General features: G+C 37.4%; 3 protein-coding genes across 3 annotated transcripts; 1 reads left to right on the forward strand and 2 right to left on the reverse strand.

Moving 5' to 3' along the window:
* Positions 1-227: 227 nt before the first annotated feature.
* On the forward strand, positions 228-9,319 carry LOC141587254 (mitogen-activated protein kinase kinase kinase YODA-like). Its single transcript, XM_074408705.1, has 12 exons — positions 228-344; positions 1,703-2,329; positions 2,669-3,292; positions 3,521-3,608; positions 3,766-3,828; positions 4,424-4,584; positions 4,768-4,843; positions 6,735-6,794; positions 6,884-6,991; positions 7,370-7,564; positions 8,403-8,494; positions 8,697-9,319. The coding sequence occupies exons 2-12, from the start codon at positions 1,818-1,820 to the stop codon at positions 9,070-9,072; spliced, it is 2,355 nt and encodes a 784-aa protein (XP_074264806.1). The 5' UTR covers positions 228-344; positions 1,703-1,817; the 3' UTR covers positions 9,073-9,319.
* A 288-nt stretch (positions 9,320-9,607) lies between these two features.
* On the reverse strand, positions 9,608-13,025 carry LOC141658981 (short-chain dehydrogenase TIC 32, chloroplastic-like). Its single transcript, XM_074465687.1, has 8 exons — positions 12,802-13,025; positions 11,409-11,640; positions 11,019-11,098; positions 10,732-10,885; positions 10,291-10,369; positions 10,077-10,161; positions 9,921-9,967; positions 9,608-9,841 (listed from the first exon to the last, which is right to left on the reverse strand). The coding sequence occupies exons 1-8, from the start codon at positions 12,914-12,916 to the stop codon at positions 9,680-9,682; spliced, it is 954 nt and encodes a 317-aa protein (XP_074321788.1). The 5' UTR covers positions 12,917-13,025; the 3' UTR covers positions 9,608-9,679.
* A 1,995-nt stretch (positions 13,026-15,020) lies between these two features.
* Positions 15,021-22,374, reverse strand: LOC141587255 (signal peptide peptidase-like 2). Its single transcript, XM_074408706.1, has 14 exons — positions 21,835-22,374; positions 20,767-20,925; positions 20,572-20,683; positions 19,425-19,544; positions 19,111-19,262; positions 18,601-18,774; positions 17,790-17,824; positions 17,528-17,684; positions 17,378-17,431; positions 17,040-17,132; positions 16,804-16,946; positions 16,110-16,180; positions 15,782-15,865; positions 15,021-15,612 (listed from the first exon to the last, which is right to left on the reverse strand). The coding sequence occupies exons 1-14, from the start codon at positions 21,964-21,966 to the stop codon at positions 15,488-15,490; spliced, it is 1,611 nt and encodes a 536-aa protein (XP_074264807.1). The 5' UTR covers positions 21,967-22,374; the 3' UTR covers positions 15,021-15,487.
* Between the last annotated feature and the right edge of the window lie 1,230 nt (positions 22,375-23,604).

Here is a 23,604-nt window from a genome sequence, read left to right on the forward strand (position 1 = left end):
GACTGGATCAGAACTTTTAATTTCAGTTTCGGTCCAGTCGATTCCGGTCCGGTTTCTAGACATGATTGTTGGAAATCACCTATTTGTACATTTTGTAGGAAACTTAACTGTAAAAATCCTGTCCGTTAGATGAATTACTGTGTGACATCACAACCTCACATACACAAACGTCGGCGGTGATGTTACTACTTGCTCTTAATTACCAAATTGGCACTACACAATTACACATCGTCGTCTTTCTTACTTGGGGAAGGGTCTTCCTATTTTCAAATCAATTTCATTTTCATTTTTAATTACCATTTTTCCTTTTTCTTCCTTTAACAGTCATTTGACCACTGTTGCAGGTATAAAGTTTCAATCTTTTTAACCTTTTACTTTTTCCAATCATCGAGTAATTATTATGTAAGACGGTCTAAAAACACCCATTTGTTGATAGTACTATATGAGTGTTTAAACAATGAAATGGCCGTCTCACATAGTAAGATGGTCTTATTCTATAAATTGCATTTATAGTAAGTTTAGTTACATGGGTTCCTTATTATACTTGATAAAATTATGGGTTTGTGTCAGAATACAATGCTGTGTTTTCAATTGGTTGGATAATTATGTTGAAATTAGTCATAATTGAGATAATTAAGAGATCATACGCTATTTAGTGTTTACTTGGTTTGTTGTTTGACTGAAATTAGTCAATATGGACCATTTTATATTTGTGTTTGTTGGGTGCTGACCAAGTCCTGTTATTTGATTTAAGGGTTTGTTTGAATTTGTCAATGTGATGCCCAATTTTTATTATTTTTTGTGTTTCTGTACTTGTATATAATAGGAGGAGTATTTATATGTCATTATGGGAAAAAAAGTTTACTTATTGTGAAGCAGGTTCGTTTCGTATGGTTTATTAGTTAGGTATTTAGTGAATTCTGTTATAGTTTTAGTTGATTAGGTGCTAGTGCATTTGAGACATGTTTGGTAATATGGGTAGTTTGGTGATTAGATGTGAATTTTGAAGTGTTTAGCTTTCAACTCTCAATAGAATCAGAAATTGCATTACATAAGTCGGTACCAGTTCCGTTATCATATCAATGTAATGAAAAGCAACTGAGTTTAGTTTCTATCAGCTTTTCGGGTGTTTCAGAAGCATTTTCACATTTAAGGGGGTTAATTTTTGTATACTTCGTAAATACGAGTAGTAGCTTAACACAGAGCAAGAAAGCTGAAGTAAACTACTCAAAACTTCCCCGAACAATGCATCCATTGAGCTTGGTGCCTTGGTTGGGGTTTTGTGGGATATAATGTGTGAGTGGGGTAATATAGCTGAATATTTGCTTTATTTTTGCATTTCTGAGTTTTTGATACTTAGATACTCGCGAGACCCTAGCAGTGCAACTGTGCTGAAATTCAGTATAGAGAGCTTTACCGTGCTAGTGGTCTTACCCAGCTATACTCCAGACTAAACTATTAACGATGGTTAGATGCTGGGTGCTAATTTGCTGCAAGGCTAATATGCCCCTTGAGTTGTGATCACTGTAAAATATTGTTTCACAGCTTATGCCTGTCTTTTTATATACCTCCAGTTATATCTGTATATCTATCTATGAAACATTTGGTGTAAAGTCTCCATGAAGATTTTTTCTCAATTTCTCTTGTTATCTAACTAATATTCTGTTCAAACCGCGCTCATTCTCTTTTATTTGATGAACAGGCTCTTAAACAGTTGGCATGTATTGAAATCCCATTTCTCCTACGTCCCATCTTCTAATTTGCTGCCTACGACTCTTATTCGAGGTTCTTTATCGAATACTCCCCAAGACATAAATATGCGTTCATGGTGGGGGAAGCCTTCACCCAAAGAGGTTAAACAAAAGACCACCAGAGGAAGTTTCTTTGATGCATTAATGCACAGGAAGTTTAAAAGTGGCTCGGAAGACAAGAAGACTGCCATGTCTGGAGGGGTTCCTAATGGTATACCTTCAGAAAAAGGGTCAACTTTATCAGTATCAATCTCACCCTCCTTAGAGGTATCACGGTGCCACAGTTTCGCTGAAGAGTCTCGTGCTCAACCTCTTCCCCTTCCGGTGCAACTTAGCAGCGTTGAAAATGCAAATTCTGACATTAGGACATCTAGCAGAGAGTTATTAATTTCTCCTGTTTCTGGTGTGTATGATCGTAGAAAGCCAGATGCTGCCGGTACTTGGGAGGATTTGGAGATTGCCTCGGTCTCTACTAATAGCTCAATGGACACAAATGATCAAACTGATTCTCGCCTCTTCAGCCCTCAGGCGTCTGACTATGAAAGTGGGAACGTAACTGCTATTAACAGCCCTTCTAGGTGAAGCATATATACCGCCTTAACTAATTCACAATCTTACATTACTCATTGTCCCATCTAGTTATTTCAAAAACACTGGTAATTATTATTCATTCCTTAATGGCTAACAAAACTGGTCACACTTGTTTTCATTGTGAAGTAGCATTCATTTAATTCAAGTATCGAGGCAGTTTCAATATGGGTCATTTGTAAAACAACCTCAGCCTCTTTGTGTTCTTAACACAAGGGTAAGGCTGCATATATCCGACCTCTCCATTCCCCGCATTTGCAGGAGCCCTTGAGTCATTCGAGTGTTGTTGTTGTTGATTCATTCCATGATATTTCTTTTTTGTGTAAAAGGTTAAGGGAGCATCCTCCACTTGTTGTACGGAGACAGCTGAAGGATCAAAGGAAGCCACTTAATCAATCATCCAATAATACATTAAGAAGACGTAGACCTTTAAGCTCCCATGTTACAAAATTACAAATCCCTCCTCATGCTGGTTTTATCCGTGCTTCAGGCAATTCTGTATCATGTCCTTCACGCAGCCCAGTGAGAACTAGTGCCCAATATCAAGTGAATAAGTCTGATTCCCGTGTAAGGAGAACATGTTCAGATAACTCAATTGGAAATGAACTTTTCATTAGGCCAGGTTCTGGTCAGAATTTGGAACATGATCCAGTTGGAGATATGCATCTCCTATCGCCTCAAAATGGATGTAGTGCTGAGTGTTCACCGATACTAAGCCCAAAAATGACTAGCCCGGGTTGCAGGTCTCTGATGCAAAGTGGTTGTGTGACTCCATTACATCATTCTGCTGGCCCTAAGAGTCACAAGCTGCCTCTACCTCCAGTATCATTATCTAGTTATTTCCCAAAAAGTCGTGGTCAAGGAGAAAGTTCGACGAGTCCTGTTTCACGTTGGAAGAAGGGGCGAATGATCGGAAGTGGCACATTTGGACACGTCTACCTGGGTTTTAATAGGTTTGTCAGTAAATCTTCCACGTAGTCATTTGAATTTGTGTGGTCGTACTGCTCTAGTGATACTTATCTGCTCATGTTCATTATAATCTGTCAAATGGTTTTTTTTTTTGCTCATTTAGTGTACATGTTTGATAGGACTTGGACAGTAATATACTTGTGTATTTCTCATTTAGTTATATATCTCAGATTCAATTGCATCTAAGTCTGTTCTCAAATGTTGAATCTCAGTGAAACTGGTGAGATGTGTGCTATGAAGGAGGTAACTCTGTTCTCAGATGATACCAAGTCTAAGGAATGCGCACAGCAGCTAGGGCAAGTATGTCTTCACACTATTAAATTTTGCTGAACTGAGTTTGCATGTTTTCTCCTTTTATTCTATACTCCTAGTTACTCTGGATCTCTTTACACTCCATTAATTTGAGCCATGTGATTCTAGTTCTGCCACTCAATTTGCGTATCTGATAACTTTACAGGAGGTCGCTTTACTGAGCCGCTTAAGACACCCAAACATCTTGCAGTATTATGGATCTGAGATGGTAGCGACTTTTTGCCTTTATTTTTTATTGCTTCCTTAGAAGTAGTTCTTTTGAGTTCCTTTTATCATGAGCCGTACAGTTAATTTCGAAGTTATGTACATGGAAAGGACAATTATGTGGTATTTTTTTTTTAATCGTGGCATCCTATAATGCACAAAAGAAGTTTGTTTTCCGCTGTCCCAAAATCCGGTTGCTATAACATGCATCTTCCCCTAGAAAAGGATCATTTAGTGGTCTTATCATTTCGGAGATGTTTCTTTTAATCGTGAAGTACTCCCTCTGTCCCGACCATTTGTTTACCTTTGATTTTGGCACAAAGACCAAGGAAAGAGGAGTACCCCAATTATTAGATGACAACTGGACCAAATTGAGTGTGGATGATCATTCGATGCAATTCTTGACGCAATTTTCATTTTGGGGCGTTTGGAAAAAGCTTCTCCCAGTGTTGTACGCCCTACCCCCCACCTCGCAACTTGTGGGTTCCCTTGTGGCATTTGGATAATGTTGTGGCTGTATTCGTCATGTATCTCTATGTGGGAAAGCAATTACAACTATCTTCTGTACTAATCATTTGCGAGTTTTAAAATTTTTACAGGTTGAAAACAATCTGTATATATACTTGGAATATATCTCTGGTGGTTCCATCCATAAACTTCTTGGGGACTATGGGCAGTTTGGGGAATCAGCTATTCGTAGCTTTACACGGCAGATTCTGTCCGGATTAGCATACTTGCATGCTAGAAATACTGTTCACAGGTTAGTGTTGTTAGGCACGGTTAAATGCTTTCATTAGCTTGGTTGTGTGCTTCATAACACAAAAGATCTTGGATGAATTAGATTAATTCATTAGCTTGGTTTAGCTAGTTGCTTCTTGTCTATAAAGTGCTGTGTGTGCACTCTCTCTCTCTCTCTGAAATATGTTACTGGTATGTCCTGCAGAGATATAAAAGGGGCGAATATACTCGTAGATCCAAATGGCCGGGTCAAATTGGCAGACTTTGGCATGGCAAAGCATGTGAGAACCTTTACTCCCATACATTAGATACTTTGTATTTAACCATACACGAAATACTCGCATTTCCCTCCTGAAGGCAAATTTAAATCCTTTCAACATAGGAAAGATTTGGAAGAAAAAGTACATTGCTCAATTCCCCTCTCCTAACCATCCCCCACTTCCCCTCCTCTCCATCCTCCCTCCTCTCTTCATAACCAAAGGGTAGAGTAGCAGATGTCAGAAAGTCAATGAAAGGTACTTTCCTCCATTCCAATCAATTCTATACATTTGATTAAAATATAACCAAAGGGTAGAGTAGCTCTTAAGAGACGGAAGACGGGACGTAGCATGTTTTCTCTTGTTCTTGATGATATTTTACGTATTTGTAATTCGTTTATTTCTGTTGCTTGGTTTTTTACTAGTAGGACTAATAATGGCGGTAGCACACGTGTTACCAGTAGGTGTTGGGAAAGTCGTTTGGTCGGAGAAACTACCTGAGGTGGTTGAATGTTTGATTGCTTTGAATTAATGATCATATATACCCTTGTGGGTTTCCAACAACAACAACAACATCAGAGCCTTAATCCCAAAATGATTTGGGGTCGGCTGACATGAATCATCTTTTCGAACCGTCCATGGGTGGTGAACGCACGCCTCAAAATGCGAATAAAAAAAGGGAAGATGAAAAACAAAGGAAGAACGAAAATGTAATGGAAAGTCAAGGTGAACTTAGGGGTTTTAAAATCGAATTCCGTCTTTCTTTTATAAAAACTTAAAATTTAGATCGAGAGAAAAGATTAAAACGATTTTTAAAAACCGAAACAGAGTTAAGGATCCGGAATGAACCAGGTAAAATCTATAAGAAAGTGGTCGGTGAAAAAGTGTAATAAAGAGGAGAAAAATAAATAAATTAATTTCTTTAAATTAAATAAAAAAACACTAAATCTGTCAAAAAAAACATCAAATACTAAAAATCCACATGTATCCTTTCCCTCCATTGTGCCCTCTCCGTCACCATACTCTCCTCAAGCCCCAGAACTCTCATATCGTGCTCTATCACTCTCAACCATGTCTGTCTCGATCTTCCCTCGCCTCTAGGGACCTTTTTGTTTCTCCAAGTCTCAGCCCTCCTAACGGTACGTCCATAGGTCTCCTTCTCACATGGCCAAACCATCTAGTCGGTTTTCCATCATCTTGTCCTCTATTGGCGCCACTTTTACCTTTTCCCTAATCACCTCATTCCTTAACCGATCTTTCCTTGTATGTCCGCACATCCACCTCAACATGCGCATCTCCGCCACACTCATCTTTTGAATGTGACAATGCTTCACGACCCAACACTCGGAGCGTAAAGTAGGCGAGCCTAATTGTCGTGCGATAAAATTTTCCCTTTAATTTTTGGGGCATATCTTTATCGCATAGAAACCCTGAAGCACTCTTCCATTTCAACCATCCCGCTTTAATTCTGTGAGCCACATCTCCGTCTAACTCCCCATCTTTTTGAATAATAGATCCTAGATATCTGAAGAAATCCGAACCCTCAACAACATTCCCATCGAAAATAATACTCCCTGCCTCATAAACAAATGTATTGAAATGATTGGAATGAAGTAATACTTATGACCCAGGGTCGAAACCCCTATCACGGCTATCGGTATCAAAATTGTCCATATAGGTTCCCTTTACTTTAAAGAAAATAAATTTGAGTATGAAACTACATAATAATAATAATGTTTCACTTTTAGTTAGATGGCTCATAAACATGAGCTTGATTACTTTGAAGTTTGAATGATTGGAGATCCTGTGCAATAATTTATGCCAATTTGGTCATCATTTGGAAGGTCTGGTTATGAATGCATATGCATGATAACCATGATGAATATGAGTTAACTCACTCCTGAAAATCTTGCAGATCACCGGACACTCTGGTCCATTGTCCTTCAAGGGAAGCCCGTACTGGATGGCTCCTGAGGTCAGCAAGCCGTGTATATTTCTGCCTCGTTAAAATATACAATTGGGGCATTAGCTCTTGATGTGATTTATTCTTGTTTATAAATTCAGGTAATAAGAAACTCAGATGGGAGCAATATTGCTGTTGATATATGGAGTCTTGGCTGTACTATCATAGAGATGGCAACAGCGAAACCCCCTTGGAGCCAATATGAAGGGGTAAGTAGCTACATGCTAAAGCTCGAGAGTTAAAGGCAATATATTTTAGAGAAATGTTTTTATATATAAGGATCTGGCATTGATTTTATTGATGTTACCTCTATTGTTGCATGGTTCGTCAAATTTGTTTGCGTTCATAGAACACTAGTAAGTCCAAATGCCAAAAACTGTGCTATCTTGTACTATATAGTTCACAAATGAACTCTCATATGATTCATTTCGAGGATCAACCTACCGATCCCTGAGCCATGCAACTGTAGTTATCATTTTTATGTATACAGTGAATACGTTATTAGAGTTAAACCAGAAAAATGGGCGTAAACCAAAGCACTTGACTTGTTAAGTCTAATATTTTTTTTCAATTTGATTTCTGTGAAGGTTGCAGCTCTCTTCAAGGTGGGGAACAGCAAAGAGATTCCTGCAATCCCTGATCATCTCTCAAAGGAAGGTAAGGACTTTGTGCTCAAATGTTTGCAGCGAAACCCGCTTGATCGCCCTACAGCTGCCCAATTGTTGGACCATCCTTTCGTAAAAAATGTATCTCCTTCTGGAATCTACTTGTTGAATTCAGAGGTATGCATTTTTCTGTGTTAGTGGAAATATCTTACCTGCAAAATATTGAATTCCGATAACAGTAGGTTTCATGAGAGTTCCTTTTCTTCATTGATGAAATTTTATGGTTGTTTATGGATGTTCGGAGCTATTTATGAATGTCCCCCGTTCCCCAAATAAAAATAAATATAAAAATAAAAGTTACTTTTGCAACTAGATCGAAGGCATAGGATGGGATCAAGACGACAGTTTGTTCTAGTTTATCTGAACAAGATGTTCACAAAATCACAATTCTTGGGGATCCTAATGGGGAAGTAAACGCAGTACATCTAGCGGGTATGAGTAGTGTTTTGGCAAGTGGCGGAGTGGATATTCGATTAAACATTACACCTGCCATAAGTGGTGGGAGGAATGAATTCTGCATTGTACCCACTTCATCCCTACCTATCCCTCGCACATAATAAAACTCAATATCATTGATATTTAATTTTAAAGATTAAGATTGATTAAAGTTTCTTTTTAAAAATTAATAAAAATGATAAATCATACACTTGTAGCAATTAGCAAAACCTAAGAAGTTATTTTACTTTTAAACAATCAATTTTGACTAAAAAAGTAGTTCATAATGTCGAAGATTAGATAGATAGTGGGAAGTCTGCCGCAATGGTTTCAAATCTTCACTCGCCGGGACTTGGAGGGTAAATGTGGTTTCCGACACTTTTATCTGGGGCGGGTATGAGTGGAAGCTTTGCTTTTTGGACGCTGATCCTAGCAACTTTGCTGGCTGCTTTTCTGTGTTATCGATTGTTTCATTTCAATTGCAGCTGTTGCTCATGTTTCCAAACACTGGTTGTTTCAGGGCTCAGGCTATGTAAACAAAGTTGCAGGCTTAGATTTGGAAGGAGTTGCTGAACGGTTGCCTAAAGGTCTCAAATTTGCATCAAAATCCAGGTTGCTCTCTCACTCTCTCTCCTCCCGAGTTCTGAATAATTTTTTAAAAAAATTTCAAAATTATTTTTACAAAGCTATGAAAGCAAACAGACGATGTTGTGTTACTGGAAAGTTTCCTAGTTTTCTCTGGCGGATAATTTGCAGTCAAATCATGAATGCTAAAGTTCTGTGATTGCCATGTTCTTTTTTTTTTTTGGTGCAGAGGTCCTTCAAAACATCTATCGTGCCCAGTTTCTCCTATCAGTAGCCCACTCCGGAGTCCAAAATCTTCACAAAAAACATGCACAAAGAGGCCGCCTTTTAATTCCAACCCTAGAACCGCTTCCAGCTCATCTGCACATATAGACTGTCCAAAGATCCAAAAGAGTCTATATGATGCCCCGGTTAACCATCGATCAAGACAAGAAACTTCAATTGGCACACCTGAAATCTCTCGCGCGAATCAGGGGACAAGTAAATGTCAAAGTAATTTAACTGGTTGTCAAATTATGCATCTTGTTAACGGGACACAAGAATCCTTCAATCGACAAACTCGAATTAAACTCAAGTCCTCATTTGTCCGTCCTTTGACTTACTGACACGGCTTTTGTCATCATGGTCGATAATACTGTACGTATGTAGAGTTGTTCAGTTCTTTGGTAGATCATACTGTAGTACTTACTTCTTCCTCGTATCTTAGAAAGCAGATAGCCATTGTATATAAGCTGCAGAAGCGTGTTTAACAGATACTAGGTAGTATAGTTCTCTGATTCTAATGTTGGTTCATTGCTGATTCATAGACACTTAGATGAAATATATCATCTCAAAGGAAATCAGTCTTTTTTTCCGTGTTATTTATGATAAACTTTACGCGATAAGCAAACTAATATCCTACTATGTTAAGTACTACGGAGTAATGAATTAACAAGAAGGCGTACCCCATATAACAAACTCGGAAAAACCGTAGTATAATTCCCTTGCAAACATGACCGACATTATCTCAGTACCTCAAGGGCTCTTGCAACTCGGAGAATAAAAAAGAGTGACAAAGATGAAAGATGGACATCAATAAACAAAAAAAAACGGCAATGAGTAGACTTTAAAAACAACAATGGTATGAATCTTGTTGCAGCTCCTTAGTACTCACATATTTTACAGTCAGTTAACAAGACAGGAACTATGTGGCTGTGTGCCTGTGTCCAAAAACTAAGCTTGTGTGAGATTAGAGCTGAAGTCCCATAGTTTCTTGGCCAACTCTGTATCTTGAGATTGCGAGGTCGGCTGAGCAATATTGCTGTCCATGAAATATTTGCCACTTACTCCCTGTATCTGAGGATGCAACGCCACAAAACACGTTGTTGCAGCTCCCTACAGTATGGACTTGTTAGTCATTGTTCAGCGATTGTAAGATGTTTAAAAGTGGAAATAAGAATCAAGATAAATTTACTTGCTCGACGTCTTTCAGAACAAGTTTGCCAACTGAGTGAACTATTCCTGCACAGGAAGAAAACTTGGAAGAATGCTTAAGAAATAAATAAGAAAAATACACAGATGAAAGACATCACCAACATGGCGAGTGGCAACAACAATACTTGAAATTTACCGTTGATGAAACTGTGATGACGCAGGAGATTGGTTGAGATGGAGCCAGGGTGAAGTGAATTCACTGTTATGTTAATATCTTCATCCTAACATGGATTAATCAACAAGGAAAATCCAAGTTATATGGCAGCATTCCATCATGTTTTTTGACTCATAAGCTAGATTGTACGAACTAGTAATGATGATGCCAGGTGATTATGGACAAACACAAATACCTTTAGTCTCCTTGCGAGTTCATTAGCGTGCAAGATGTTCGCAAGCTTAGACTGGCCATAAGCCTGCAGGCTGCTGTATCTGCAACATTTATCAACTTCAGAGTTATAAATTCTACAATTACCACCAGTCCACTACTGGCGTATCTATATACAAGTACTTTTTTTCTGCATTTTGTCCAATTTCGAGCTTCAAATATGTGACGTATTTAATTTCTATATAATAATAGCTTTGATATTTTTAATGGGACACTTGAAACAAAATATATTAGGTCCATACTAATGCTCCCATTGTATGGCAGAATTAAGATAGATCTTAAATGCTACAAAGATCTGTGAAAAATATTAGCATAACTCGTGATATAACTTAAAAGTCGTATCACACTACAACTCTCAACAAGTAAATGGAAATAGAATGCCAACATCAAGGGAGGTAATTGTTACCCTGACTCGTCGTTTAACTTATCAAACCGAATCCCTTCACCATATGCAAAACGATGTGCCTCAGAAGAAACAATGACAATCCTTCCTTCCCTTTTGCTTTCTTGAGCAGTCTTTTTCATAACATCCAATAACAGATTTGTCAAATGAAAATGCCCTGGCAAGGAAATAACATTAAGTTGCCGATATTTAAGCTCCGTATAAAAATTCCAACACTCGGGAACATTACTTGAAAAAGACTAACAAGCTATCAAGAATTCAGAAGGTAGACTACAAAGTATATCACCTACCTAAATGATTGGTAGCAAACTGGAGTTCTATATTGTCTTTGGATACCTGATATGGTACTGCCATAATACCTGCATTGTTGCTATAGCGAAAGTGGTCATCATCTACTAAAAATATTAATTTCAAATTTCCAATAAAAGTGATACTCGTAATTAGCTTCTAAAAATCACTTGAAACAACTTATCCAGCACACATTTTTACGGATATGCTGAAATTAATACTACTACTACTACTACTACACGCTGAAATCACCCATTTTCCTTTCACGTCCACTTTCAATGGAATTGGCCCATATCTTAATTTGGCAAATTTGTGGTTTAAAAATGTCTTTATTACCCTAGCAGAGTTGCAGTTAAAATACGGAACGCGTTAATTTAGATGAGCATGCTCACATGAGAAGATTGAGAGGTAAGCTCAGTGACTTGTATTCAGATGCAAACTTCTCTACTGATGCTAGTGAGCTGAGATCCAACTCCATCACATCAATTTTAGCAGCTGGGATTTCTTCAAGTATTTTCTCTTTAACCATAGTGCCGGCACTCACATTTCTCACCGCCATAACAACATGAACACCACGCATAGCAAGAGTACGTGTTGTTTCCACCCCAATACCGCTTGATGCACCTGAAATTATAGACAAGAAACCTCAACTCCTGGAGACTAACATCACCTACTTAAGAGTCACAATGAAATTCCGAAAGTTTTAGTCAAAATTCTCGATTTTTCTTCTAGTTTACCACCATGGTATTACTTGTTAGCTCTTTTAAGTACAAATCCTGGCTCCGCCCCAAAGTGGTTCAGCACAATAATAGACAATACACATACTACAATTAAAGTAAACAAGAGCACTAGCCTATATATAAAGGTCCGTCTGAGGATAAATACGAGCAGGGGCGGACCCACTGCTAAAGGTGGTGTTGCAAATGCTACACCAAAAGAAAAAATTTATGTGGAGAAAATGAAATCTGCTACACCAAAATTAATTTATTGCTAAGTCATCAATACCTCAAGTCCCAAGCCGTGAGATTAACCTCCTAAATGTCCAATGCTCTAGTATAAATTCCCGAAGTGCTCACTCTCAATTCCCCAAATCATGGAATTTAATGCTATGCAATCAATTTATAACTATGTCTAGTAGAGTAGTATTTTGTTTAAGTATGAATTGAAGTATGTGGAGTAGTATTTTGTTTTTCATCCTCGTAGGCTCATTGTCATATGATAATGTGATTATATGTTTTTAAAATGTTTTTTCTGTAAATCGGATGTTCGCTATCAAAATAATATTGAGTATAAATAAAAAAGTAAAAATCAAAATCAAAATAGAAATAATCGATTGGTGGTGAAAAATAATTTCCACTGTACTTCGCCACATCAAATACTGTCAACAATTTGCTAAAAAAAACGTTACATTATTCTATTTTTCTTCATAGATTTCAATACGATTTGTCTATAAGTAAACATTTACTATCAAATACTGTCAACAATTTGCTACAAGAATGTGATTATTTGTATCGATGGTGATGTGGGCTTTCCAAATTTACGGGTTGATTTCGACTTTGAGCTAGATTGAGCTCGAGATTTAATGGGCTTAGTTATTCTAAAACAAAATAGAGTTAACTGTCATATAAATTCAACATTCGATCGATTAGCCGCTATTTTTAATAACATTATTACGGAGTATAATTTTGCTACACCATAGATAAATTTCTGGGTCCGCCCCTGAATACGAGTAATAAGTTTATCGCGAGACCGTCTCATAGAATTAATAAAAAGGAAAAAGAATACCAGTAACAATAGCAGTGAGGCCATGAGCATCAATTCCTTCAGTAACTTGTATAGCAGTTGATGCTGCTGAGAACCCAGATGCACCCTTTCTTGTAAATGGCCATATTTTCATCATTTTTATAATTCTGATTCCCAATTTCACTAAACCCTCGAAAAATTATGATGATCCAACCACAAAGTTTGTGGCTTTATGCTCTTTCACCAACTTTGAATGTGTATGCGATGTGATTGTGATTACACAACATAATAATCAATAATCAAATTATTACTATAAAGAATAAACACACCAACAACAGTTCTGAGCATTTTAGGCCGTGGGTTTAAACCAATTTCGCGTGTATGCAACTATTCATTGACTTAGACGTGTCAAAATCTGACCCGACCTGTAAGTTTGATCCGATCAAACCCAACCCATTTTTTAGGATCAAGGCCCGAGAATTTTAACCCTCGACCTGATTGACCCGTACCAGAATGCCATAATGTCCTATATTTAATGTCGAAATTCTACCTGACCTGCTCTATCTGTTAGGTCAGAAGTAAATTTATGTTGTAGTGAAATTGTGAATATAAAACTTATAAATTTATATGGCACTAATGTTATTAAAAATATTAAAATTTATTATATATAACGTTTTGACCTGTATTCTAATCCTAACCTGACTTGTGATCCATATGACCGACTCGTATTTGCCCCGAACCTGTATTCCACCCGACCTGCATGGCCCGGCCTGTTTGACAGGTCTAATTGAGCGTGCATGGGTTTTCCTATGCAATATCCATATATCCAAGTGTAGGCACGGGACGGTATCATACTCCTCGATTCACTTGTAATTGGAGCTTTTCGGCCATGGTCAATGCAAGGGTGGCGTGGTAGGCACATTGTTGTCAGAATCCCGATTCGATCCTATGATTCTACGATTTTACGATCCAAAAATGCTTGACCGATCCCGGGTCCTACGATTCTATCATGTTTGTAGAATCTTACGATCCTATCTATTTGAAATTTTCTAGAGGTAGAATCATAATACGATTCTACGATCTTACGATCCTACGATTAGACTCCATAGTAAATATATTAAAAAAAAAATTATATAATGACATCGTAAAATCTAAATTTCATGTAAGTTGTAGAAACATGTTCATGAAATGATACTAAACTCATTAACTATCGATATTTTGTGTATAAATAAGTGTTTTGATCTTCAATTATATATTTTTACCAAATAAAAAACTATATTTAGTAAATTTATAGAATCTTACGATTCTACGATCCGATTCTACCGATTCGATCCTACCCTCTCCATCGATTCAAAGTAGAATCTCGATCCTAATAACATTGGGTAGGCAACTAGGCATGAGTGCAGCGCGATGATGTATGTGTACCAACATATTGTGGTTTTAGCCTTAATAGAATTACTCATGGAGTCATGGTATTGGGGTGTAATTAGGGATGGCAATGGGTAGGGTCTGGGTAGGGACCGCCTAGACCCAGACCTGACCCGAGATTTTCCCTTTGGACCCGTGCCGACCAGGACAAAGGTCTAAAATTTGAGGACCATACCGGACCCTATGGGTAAGGGTAGGTCCGTCTATCCCATGGTTCGAATTTCAAAAACCACTTTAAGTAACAAGATTAAAAGCTATAGGGTCTATAATATTAAAAAAAAAAAAAATCATACTACTTTAACATTATGAGTTTATTAATCTGTAGTTAATGGTGGTTGTGTCATGAAGCTATTAGAGAGGTGGTTCTGAGTCGCGATCGTCTTTGTGGTGGTGGTTTTCTTGTGTCAGTGGTGGAGTGGTGGTATTGTCAGAAGAGTTTGGTTGATTTTTATCACTTTATGGGATGAGGGAAGAGAAAGAGACTTTAGTTGAGTTTCTACAGTCTGCCAATATGAATTCAGAAAAGTTGTAATTTTGATTTTTTTTTTCTTTAATAAAGGGTCTAAGGGTCGGGTATGGGTCTCATAACTTAGACCCGGACCCAAAATATTTTCTTAAGACCCATACCCGACCCATACCCATTGGGTCTAAAAAAATGAGACCCATACCCGACCCATTAGGGTCCGACCCTCAGGGTCTGGGTCGGGTCCCCGACCCACTGCCATCCCTAGGTGTAATTCGTAACTGGCTGAATTATTCACAAAAGTTTTCATGACGTATTCCTACGAGAACATCTCATGCAAGACCTAGAAAAAATCACAGCAACCAAAAGATACAGAAACAATAGAAGGTCTGCAAATTTCTTAATCTAGAAATACCTTACACAAGCTCATTTTCATGAAAAATAACAGCAAAATATTGTTCGGAAAATTAGGCAAACCGTATACATACTTTCCTGGGCCGAGGCACCATAAGATAAAAGCCTCAGGGGCCAGGACTAATGAGCTTAGTAGATCAGCTATACAAATACTATTAGAGCGCAACCGAATGATTCTCAGTTTTAGTACCTACAAATACTAATATAGTGGAAGGGTCAAATTTATATTGATATAACATTATATTTCAGTTGCGGTACTGACTGCAGCACCACCCGACCACCCGGTGGCACAAACTCATCTTCCAATACTACAACAACATTACTCAAGCCTCAATGGCTCCCGCAAATTGCTGGGTAGGGAGGTCGGATGTACTAATTACATAAAATTAACCGCCTCTCCTGCAAGTTTCTCTGCAAGGCCGTCTACGAATCGTGGGAAGATTCATCAGCCATACGCAAATGCACATGAGGGCACGGTCTTTCAGGATCTCCTTTTGTCCATAGACGCTTGAGTTCGCCCCTCTTTCTTCCCAGCATCAGGAAAGTACCTGATAATCACATAAAATCATTTCATGTGATCAATACTTCTGTTTGCCTCTCTTGTAGGCCTACCCGGCTTAATTCGGACTATACCAAATGGTTCAAACCAAAAAAAATGCTAGTAGAACAGAATTCAGATACAAACTTTTCCAGAAAAAAAAAAAAAAGATAACTTGCCTAACGTAGCAGGCACGATGTAAAGTAGAGCAGGTTGGCCATGTCCGTCCATCAAATTCAGTGCAACATAAGTTATGAGAAGACCTGTTGATGAATTATGAAAAGGGCTTCAGCCATAAGAAACCGGAGAATGATAAATTATGCAAAACTTGAGTCAAGGAACAGAAGAGAGCAGAATTACCATCAGAAGATATGCAATTTTTCTTTTTAAGTATTGCAAAGTTTAGGTCAAACGGGTAGGCCTACGCCTACCCCAGTCCGAGGCCGGGGCATACCACAGAGGCACAGATGTCTAAAATGATAAATACTATTAAACTATCTTGTTTACCTAATCCATATGCAAGCATTGCCCACAAGAAGTATCCCGCTCTAAGACTCTTCTTGGCCAACCAGTCGTACCTGTCAAACACATAATAGTAAGTACAGTATCAGATATAGTATCTTCTAGCTTACAGTGAAGAACGTTTATTCTTTTAAGCCAATCGCCCTCCTGGTAATGCCTCGCTAGTGTTTGCTTGCCTGGTCACAAGTTGTTTTATTAACTTAATTTGTCTTAAAATGTCAAATTATTAAGTTAATTCGCATCTTGCATGAGTTGTAAAATTGTGAGTTTAGCAGTTTGAGAATCAATAACATGATTTCGGGAGGAAAGGAAGTTATGTTTGAAAAAGATGTAAGAGGTAGAGCTCAGTTGGGGATTGAAGTTACATTCCAGTTACTACATAAAGGTTTCCATTTTAGGTCGTAGACAGGTTTTCATTTTAGGTCGTAGCTGAACGGAACCTTTCTCAAGGAGGGAATAGTGGAAGACTAAACATTGAAATTGTAAGAGACCAAGAGTTAATCAAAAGTTGTATTCATGAGAGATTGAAATTGAGAAATTATTTTTGAAACAAAATAAATGTATTTTTACAATTTGATTACTCCGTATTATTTAGTTCCCCAAATCATCAAGCAACATAAGACTAGAAGTTAAAAGTCTATGTTTCGCTCAAAGAAATGAATAGTTCATAGTTTCATACCTGAGGGCAAAAGCTACAAGCAATCCTGGCAAAAGGATGTCACCAAAACCAACAATGCTATAACCACCCCAAGGGTCAAACATGCGTGGGATCTTTAGCAGCATTGGAATACCATCCTCTCCACTTTTATCGCCACGAGCTACCTAATAAAAAAAGAGATCTTGCAATTAAACCTTGGGTAATAGCAATTCAGAGATTTTTTAATGTTGTTTTAACTAAATAAGAGGACAACTTACCACAATCATCACACTCTCATGGAACAACTTGTTTGAAGCAAACACCCAGAAGATGTCGTACAGAAAAGCACATGAGAGGAGAACTGTACCCACCTGATTTGCAGAACAAAAGTATAATTTCAGTCACTTTCACTCACCGTAAAGTTACTCATGAACAGCACAGTGATAAACTAAAATTTTCGGTAAATTTATAAATAAAATACTCGCAATAAGGCAAAACTCCTTGTCTCATAGTAAGATTCATACTTTCTATTTTAGGTTGTCTCGCAAATAAAGTCCGAACTTTTTTAGGTAACCTTTTGACAGTTTTGTATATTTGATTTGATGCAAGCAATTACCTTGAGATTGGGAATTCGAACAATTTGGATAACTGTCATTATCAGAGCAATTCCCTGTGACCAAGAAAAGAACCACAATTAAAAATTCACACTAACTGACAAAAGTATATGACCAATAGGTTTTACACATTTCAGGAATGAATTCCTTACAAGCACATCTTGACCAATCCAAGCAAAGTGACGGTTGCGATAAACTCCCCAAAGGACCGCAAATGTTATGCAGAAGGGCGAAACAGCCAAGGTAAGGTATGACACAGGTCCGAGAAGAGGTACTTTCACATATGACCGCGCAAAGGGTTCACACCATCTGCATCGTAACAGTCAATTACTCATGTGATGACATTAAAGCTAGTAAGGATGAATTGCTCCCAGGTCGCATATAGTGATAAGCTCAAAGTTTTAGCAAATATACCTTGAAAGCAAAGCAATTAGACATGTTTGTAAACCCTGAAACATTCAAAAAAAACAAATCTACGTTAGAATCAATGAGTTATTGAGTTTATCAATGAAGATAGGACATATTTCATCATTGTTTTGTTTACAAATTATTTATTTGGCTATTGAACATCTGGTGACATCAGATACCTGACTATATTCATTTTAGACATAACCCAAACATACTCCGTATATTGTAATAGATGACAGAAAGAGTACAAGTCAACTATCATGCACAGCTACAAGCAGGACTCAGAATAACCGTCAGTCTCATGAAAATCTCAGCATTATACTGGTCTTGTTTTTTCTTGAAAATGAACGCAATTTATGTTTGTAACAAGTAAATATGATATTCTACAGCACTCCAATTTTAATAAAGATGGCTTCCTTTATTTTAATGTTAATCAAATGACTTTCTAATTCCTGAGAAACTGTCTTAACATCTACATAGGGTCGAGTGACTTTCTAATTCCTTTATTTTAATGTTCGTAAAATGCAATATGGACATCTAAAATGCTACATTGCACAACGTTCCTATTTTAAAACGAGCTAAAATTTTAAAGTCGGCCATCATTATAGCTAACTTAAGATCACAACCTTCCTATTTCGACTTCTATATCAATGTAACCACAAGATCACAAGTCAAAATGATCCACATGGATGCCAAGAGCTAGCAAGTCAGCAAACTAAGTTTATGAAATCAACTCACAGAGAAGTGCTACAAATGTCTTATACAAGAGAGACACGAAGATTGCTCCTATATTAGGTTAGGAAAGCGAATTTCTCACCTCTGCACCGCCAATGCAAAACAGTACCACCAAAACCAAGATTAACCAGGACGACATCAGCTTATACAAAATAACAAGAAAGCACGAAGCCACAACAACAAACAGGACTGCTGACTTTGTGCTGATGATCACCGCGCCACCCGAGCCCACATTTGAGAGTTCTTCTGAAGCATCCTGCAATTAATATTTAAAAGGTAAAATAAGCACAGATATCAGAAAGGCTATACTAAAGCTGGAAATTTTTCTATGCCTCCATGTTATGTTACTTCGATTCTTCACTTTGGCTGTGTGCCACATGCCCGACACTCTGATATGATCACACTTCATTTTCGGCCAAAGATGAGGAATTTTTCATAAAATCGTTGTGTCCGACACTCCAACACCATGTAGCGTACGACACTTGCTGGCAAGTCGGAGTAACATAGTTGCATTCAAAAATACTCAGCCACTCAGCAATAAATTCACCAATGTGAAATACTAGCCAATGACAATAAATGACTAACCACTTACCTTTAGTAGCTTCTCATGTTCAGTAGCGGCTTCCCTAGCACTCCAAGCAGACCAGTACGATGAACAGAGGATAGTGCCCACTGCCATTAGCCATAAGAAAACCTCGGCAATGTCGACTACTGGACGCTTCGGAGAGTACAGCTGCACAGATACTGGAAAAGGGCAAAATTGTAGAAATTCAGAAATGAATGCAACGTTATTCCTTTCCCTGAGTGGCTTAAGAAGAGCTTGGACACAACAGAAACATGATAAAGAAGAAGAATAATTTATAGCTCAAATCGTAGCTCTTGCCAGACTAGGAAGGGGAAGCTAACCTGAGGAGCCATTTGATAGCATTTTTTCCAGCCTTGTACCGGCAACTTGTGGCAACATGACAGCCGGGATATGTATATCAAGATCAGTCTCATCCGGTTCACAAACCATCTTGTAAAGTTCTATGCGGTAAATAGAAAAGGAGAAAAGGTATTATAATATAATTCATTTGAAACTTGAAAAACTATATGGTCTTAGAGCATTCTTATTTCTTAGTGATCCGTTGGTTTACAACATGTACAAGATATGCAATCAACTATCCAAACCAACATAAAAATCAGCTAGCAACAGAACTGTCATAAGGGGTAAAGCCCACAAATTTGCCAAATGAAATCTTCCTCCTCCCAAACTAATACTTCGTACATATACTTTTCCACAAGAGGGTCATCTTACAATCACCATAGCATGTGCAGATCTACACCTTGTTCCTACTAGGATGTAACGGGATGGCCGAGACCAATAAAACTAATTCCTTATGTTGAACAATAACTGCCCCAATTAACTCCAGTTTCTATTAGCAACTCCTACAGTACCCTCTTGACAGCGTCATTAATTTCTCCTCTTCCCAACGCCCCAACGAAATTATAAGTAAATAACTGACAACTAACTTCTGTCTAAGCCAAAAGCTATTTCAGCCCCACAGATACCATAGGTAACAAATAGTCGTAGTACACATTTGCTCATTCCAGCACTAGATCAATAAAAACATTAGCAACGACAACAACACGTCAAAGTCAAAGCAAATTTTTAGTATGACCACCTTAATCCTAACATTTTTTATCTTGAAATGAGCCCTTATGAGGCCGAAACATCAACCAACTAACTGCACGACCACTCAAGTTCAGTTGCATGCATAATAAGCGTCCAACACTTTATCTCCGGCATACAACGGTAATTCAGTAATTGTGAGCAGTACCAGGGCGTGTACAAATCATGTGTAAGCTACTAGCCTATATAACCTATGTTACCCTCATGCACCTGCGTTCAACACTTCCCACTTTGATATGACCGTGACTCTTGGACATTTACTTTTAAACCAAAACCACGAAATTTTTTCACATAATAGCTGAGTCTAAGTAGCGAAGCCTATAACATGTTAACGCTTAGGAAATGTCTCAGCTAATGATGCATTAAAGACGTGTGTATTACCATTTTGGTCATTTATAATGAGAACTGCAGATGCACCAGCATCTTCTGCAATATTTGCTTTGGTGGTGAACTTGCAGTGCCCTCGGTGTACCATTATGACGTCTCCAGAAAGCTATTAGACAATAATATGGTCAGCCTAGAAAGATGAAAAGTGCATTTTCAAAGTGCAACGATAAATGGGTGATTGAAGGGAACCTTAGTCTTTGGTTTACTGCAACAATCGGGAGGGTTAGATAGAGTGAGGTGAGAGTAGTTAGCATGTTTTTCCTTGGAGACAATGGTCTTGCCAAATCTTGCACCAACACCTACAAATTCATCGGCTTCTTTCCCATCAACCCATGTTTGCACTTTCACCTAACAAGTAACAAAGAAACATAAGTGATCACTAGTATTCACCACCATCGAAGCGACTGCAACTCAGTTTTTAAATAGTCTAGAAAATTCCTCATCCTTTAGGGCAAACAGTCAACCAGCTTGTATTACAACAACAACAACATCAGAGCCTTAATCCCAAAATGATTTGGGGTCGGCTGACATGAATCATCCTTTAGAACCGTCCCTGGGTGAACGCACACCTCACAATGCGAAAAGAGAAGGGAAAATGAAAAACAAAAGGGAGAGCGAAAATGTAATACATACCAGCTTGTATTACAAAGAATATTAAATATGGGATTGCATAATATGAAATACACACTTGACATACATAGGACCACAATGATACTCATACTTAAATACAGGACCTCTGACATGATACATCAAAGAATATATGAAGCCATGAGTATACCACTTCCTCATTTCAGAAGTAAACAAACAGGTGTGGCACTCATGATCTAGGTTCGAAACTCGTAAACTAAAAACTGTCATCATATCTCCTTCTACAAAGCACCAGGAAAAAGTATACAAACAGCCATCCAATACACAATACACAAAAATCAGGTTTTTGACAGAACTATCCAAACAACTATGGTGAATAATCAAAACCACAGCATGAAAACTAAATACTGCAACAATTCAACAATTATATTGTAAGACAGTCTTATTCTATAACTTATTGATACTAATAAATGAGTGTTTAACCAATAAACGACGGTTTCTTACCTTGAGACGGTCTTATTCTATAATTTGCGACAAACAATTATCAATTCACATCTCTAAAGCAGGAAAGTTCAAATTTTGAGAAACACCCAGATGAAAACTCACCAAAATAGCAACTGGGTACAGCATAAAACAAGGAAATTCCAGAAAATAAAAAGAAAAACTCACCAAAATAAAATCATTTTCACAACCAGGTTTTTTAGGAGTGTTATCATCCTGATGAACTATATCTCCAGCTCTAACAGTCACAAACAAAAGAGCAGAAAGAGTGATAAACAAGCTCACTCTCTGCAGATCCATTAACTTTGATTCTATCAATCCTCAGAAATCTGTTAGTTTGATGATAATTCAGCACAATTCTCTCAAGTTGCATACATAGTCTTGAAAAATGGGAAAATAGATAGATATGAAGCAACAGAAGTTGGAAATTTTGGTACAAAAAATGGTTAAAGTTTAAGAAACAACAATGAAAAGAGGAAAATAGAAAGATTAGGTATGTGAAATCACAATATTGCTTTTTGAGGGAAGTGTTACTTTTCCTTGGGTTATCAAGAATGCTGCTTTTTTGGAATGCTGAATTTTTGGGATGTTTGGTGTTTGTCTACTTGTATCTTGTGTGTTTTCATTGTTTATTAGTATTTCAGTTGCCTGAAGAATAAACTTTGACTACAAAATCAAGACTTTTATCATTGTGTGTACTATGGACTAGTATAAAGATTGGAAAGGGTTGGGGTCAATTAAGCTTGTCACTTTATATCGAAGATAAAATGGTAGGATCGGAACGAAGAATTGGATTAAGATTCTACAAATATATTGGATAAATAAGATTATGTAAAAAATTGGGTATAGTACGTGATGTATAACATTAAAAGTTTATTTCATGATATGAAAATCTTTATAATTGTATATACATTAGTATACCTATATTTAAAGTTGTAAGTACAAAACAACAATCTCTCAATTAGAACACAAATAAGCCTTTTACGAACCTACTATCGATCTTATGTGATCCTACCTGATTCTAAACGACGTAATAACCTCCTACGATTGATTTGAACACCGAAGTCAGTAGTTGTACATTGCACAACATAGTTTCTGTCTATTTTGTAGAATTCATTATTTGAAGTACTCTTCTATATTGGGTTGAAGCTCGAATTTGATCCCCTCTATAGCACTTGTACAACTTGTAATAAAGGTTCACTTTTATTTTAGCCGGTTTCTTGGGTTAATGAGAGACAATATCCAATAAACGGAAGATGCTAAGCATTATCCGCCTTAAGATGAAAACGGTCAAATATATTTCCACTTATATATAGGACAAACTTTTTGTTAATCCTTAAGTATCATATTTGACTTGTTTTCAATCTAAAACGGATATTATAGTTTGACCGATCTCGAGCCGAGCTTTGACCGAGCCGATCCCGAAGGCTTGTCGAGCAGGCTCAGTTCATTTACCGCCCTAATAAGGATTCACTTTTATTTTAGCTTGTTTCTTGGGTTAATGAGAAAAAATATCCAATAGACAGAAGATGTTAAGCACTTTGGAAACGAATAGACTTTATTAAGACGGCATTATCCCCCTTAAGATGGAAAACAGGTCAAATATATTTCCACTTATATATAGGACAAACTTCTTGTTAATCCTTAAGTATCATATTTGACTTGTTTTCAATCTAAAACGGATATTATAGTTTAAAATAAGGATAAAAAGGGTAATGTATGTAAGAGAGCAAGAGCAGGCCCCAGAGGATAATGTCTCACATGGGATAGTGTCAGATGAAACAAACACAAGAACATTTAATCAAATCTCCAGATCATACCCCTGTATAATCAATCAAGTTTACACACTATTTGTGGTGGATGGAGGAGAAAGCATTAAAGGCCTGTTAAATCTAAATGGTGGTTAAAATCAAGATTTAGTTTAGTAGTTAGTTAGAT

The sequence above is a fragment of the Silene latifolia genome, chromosome 6 (genome assembly GCF_048544455.1).
Source record: "Silene latifolia isolate original U9 population chromosome 6, ASM4854445v1, whole genome shotgun sequence".
Taxonomy (NCBI): domain Eukaryota; kingdom Viridiplantae; phylum Streptophyta; class Magnoliopsida; order Caryophyllales; family Caryophyllaceae; genus Silene; species Silene latifolia.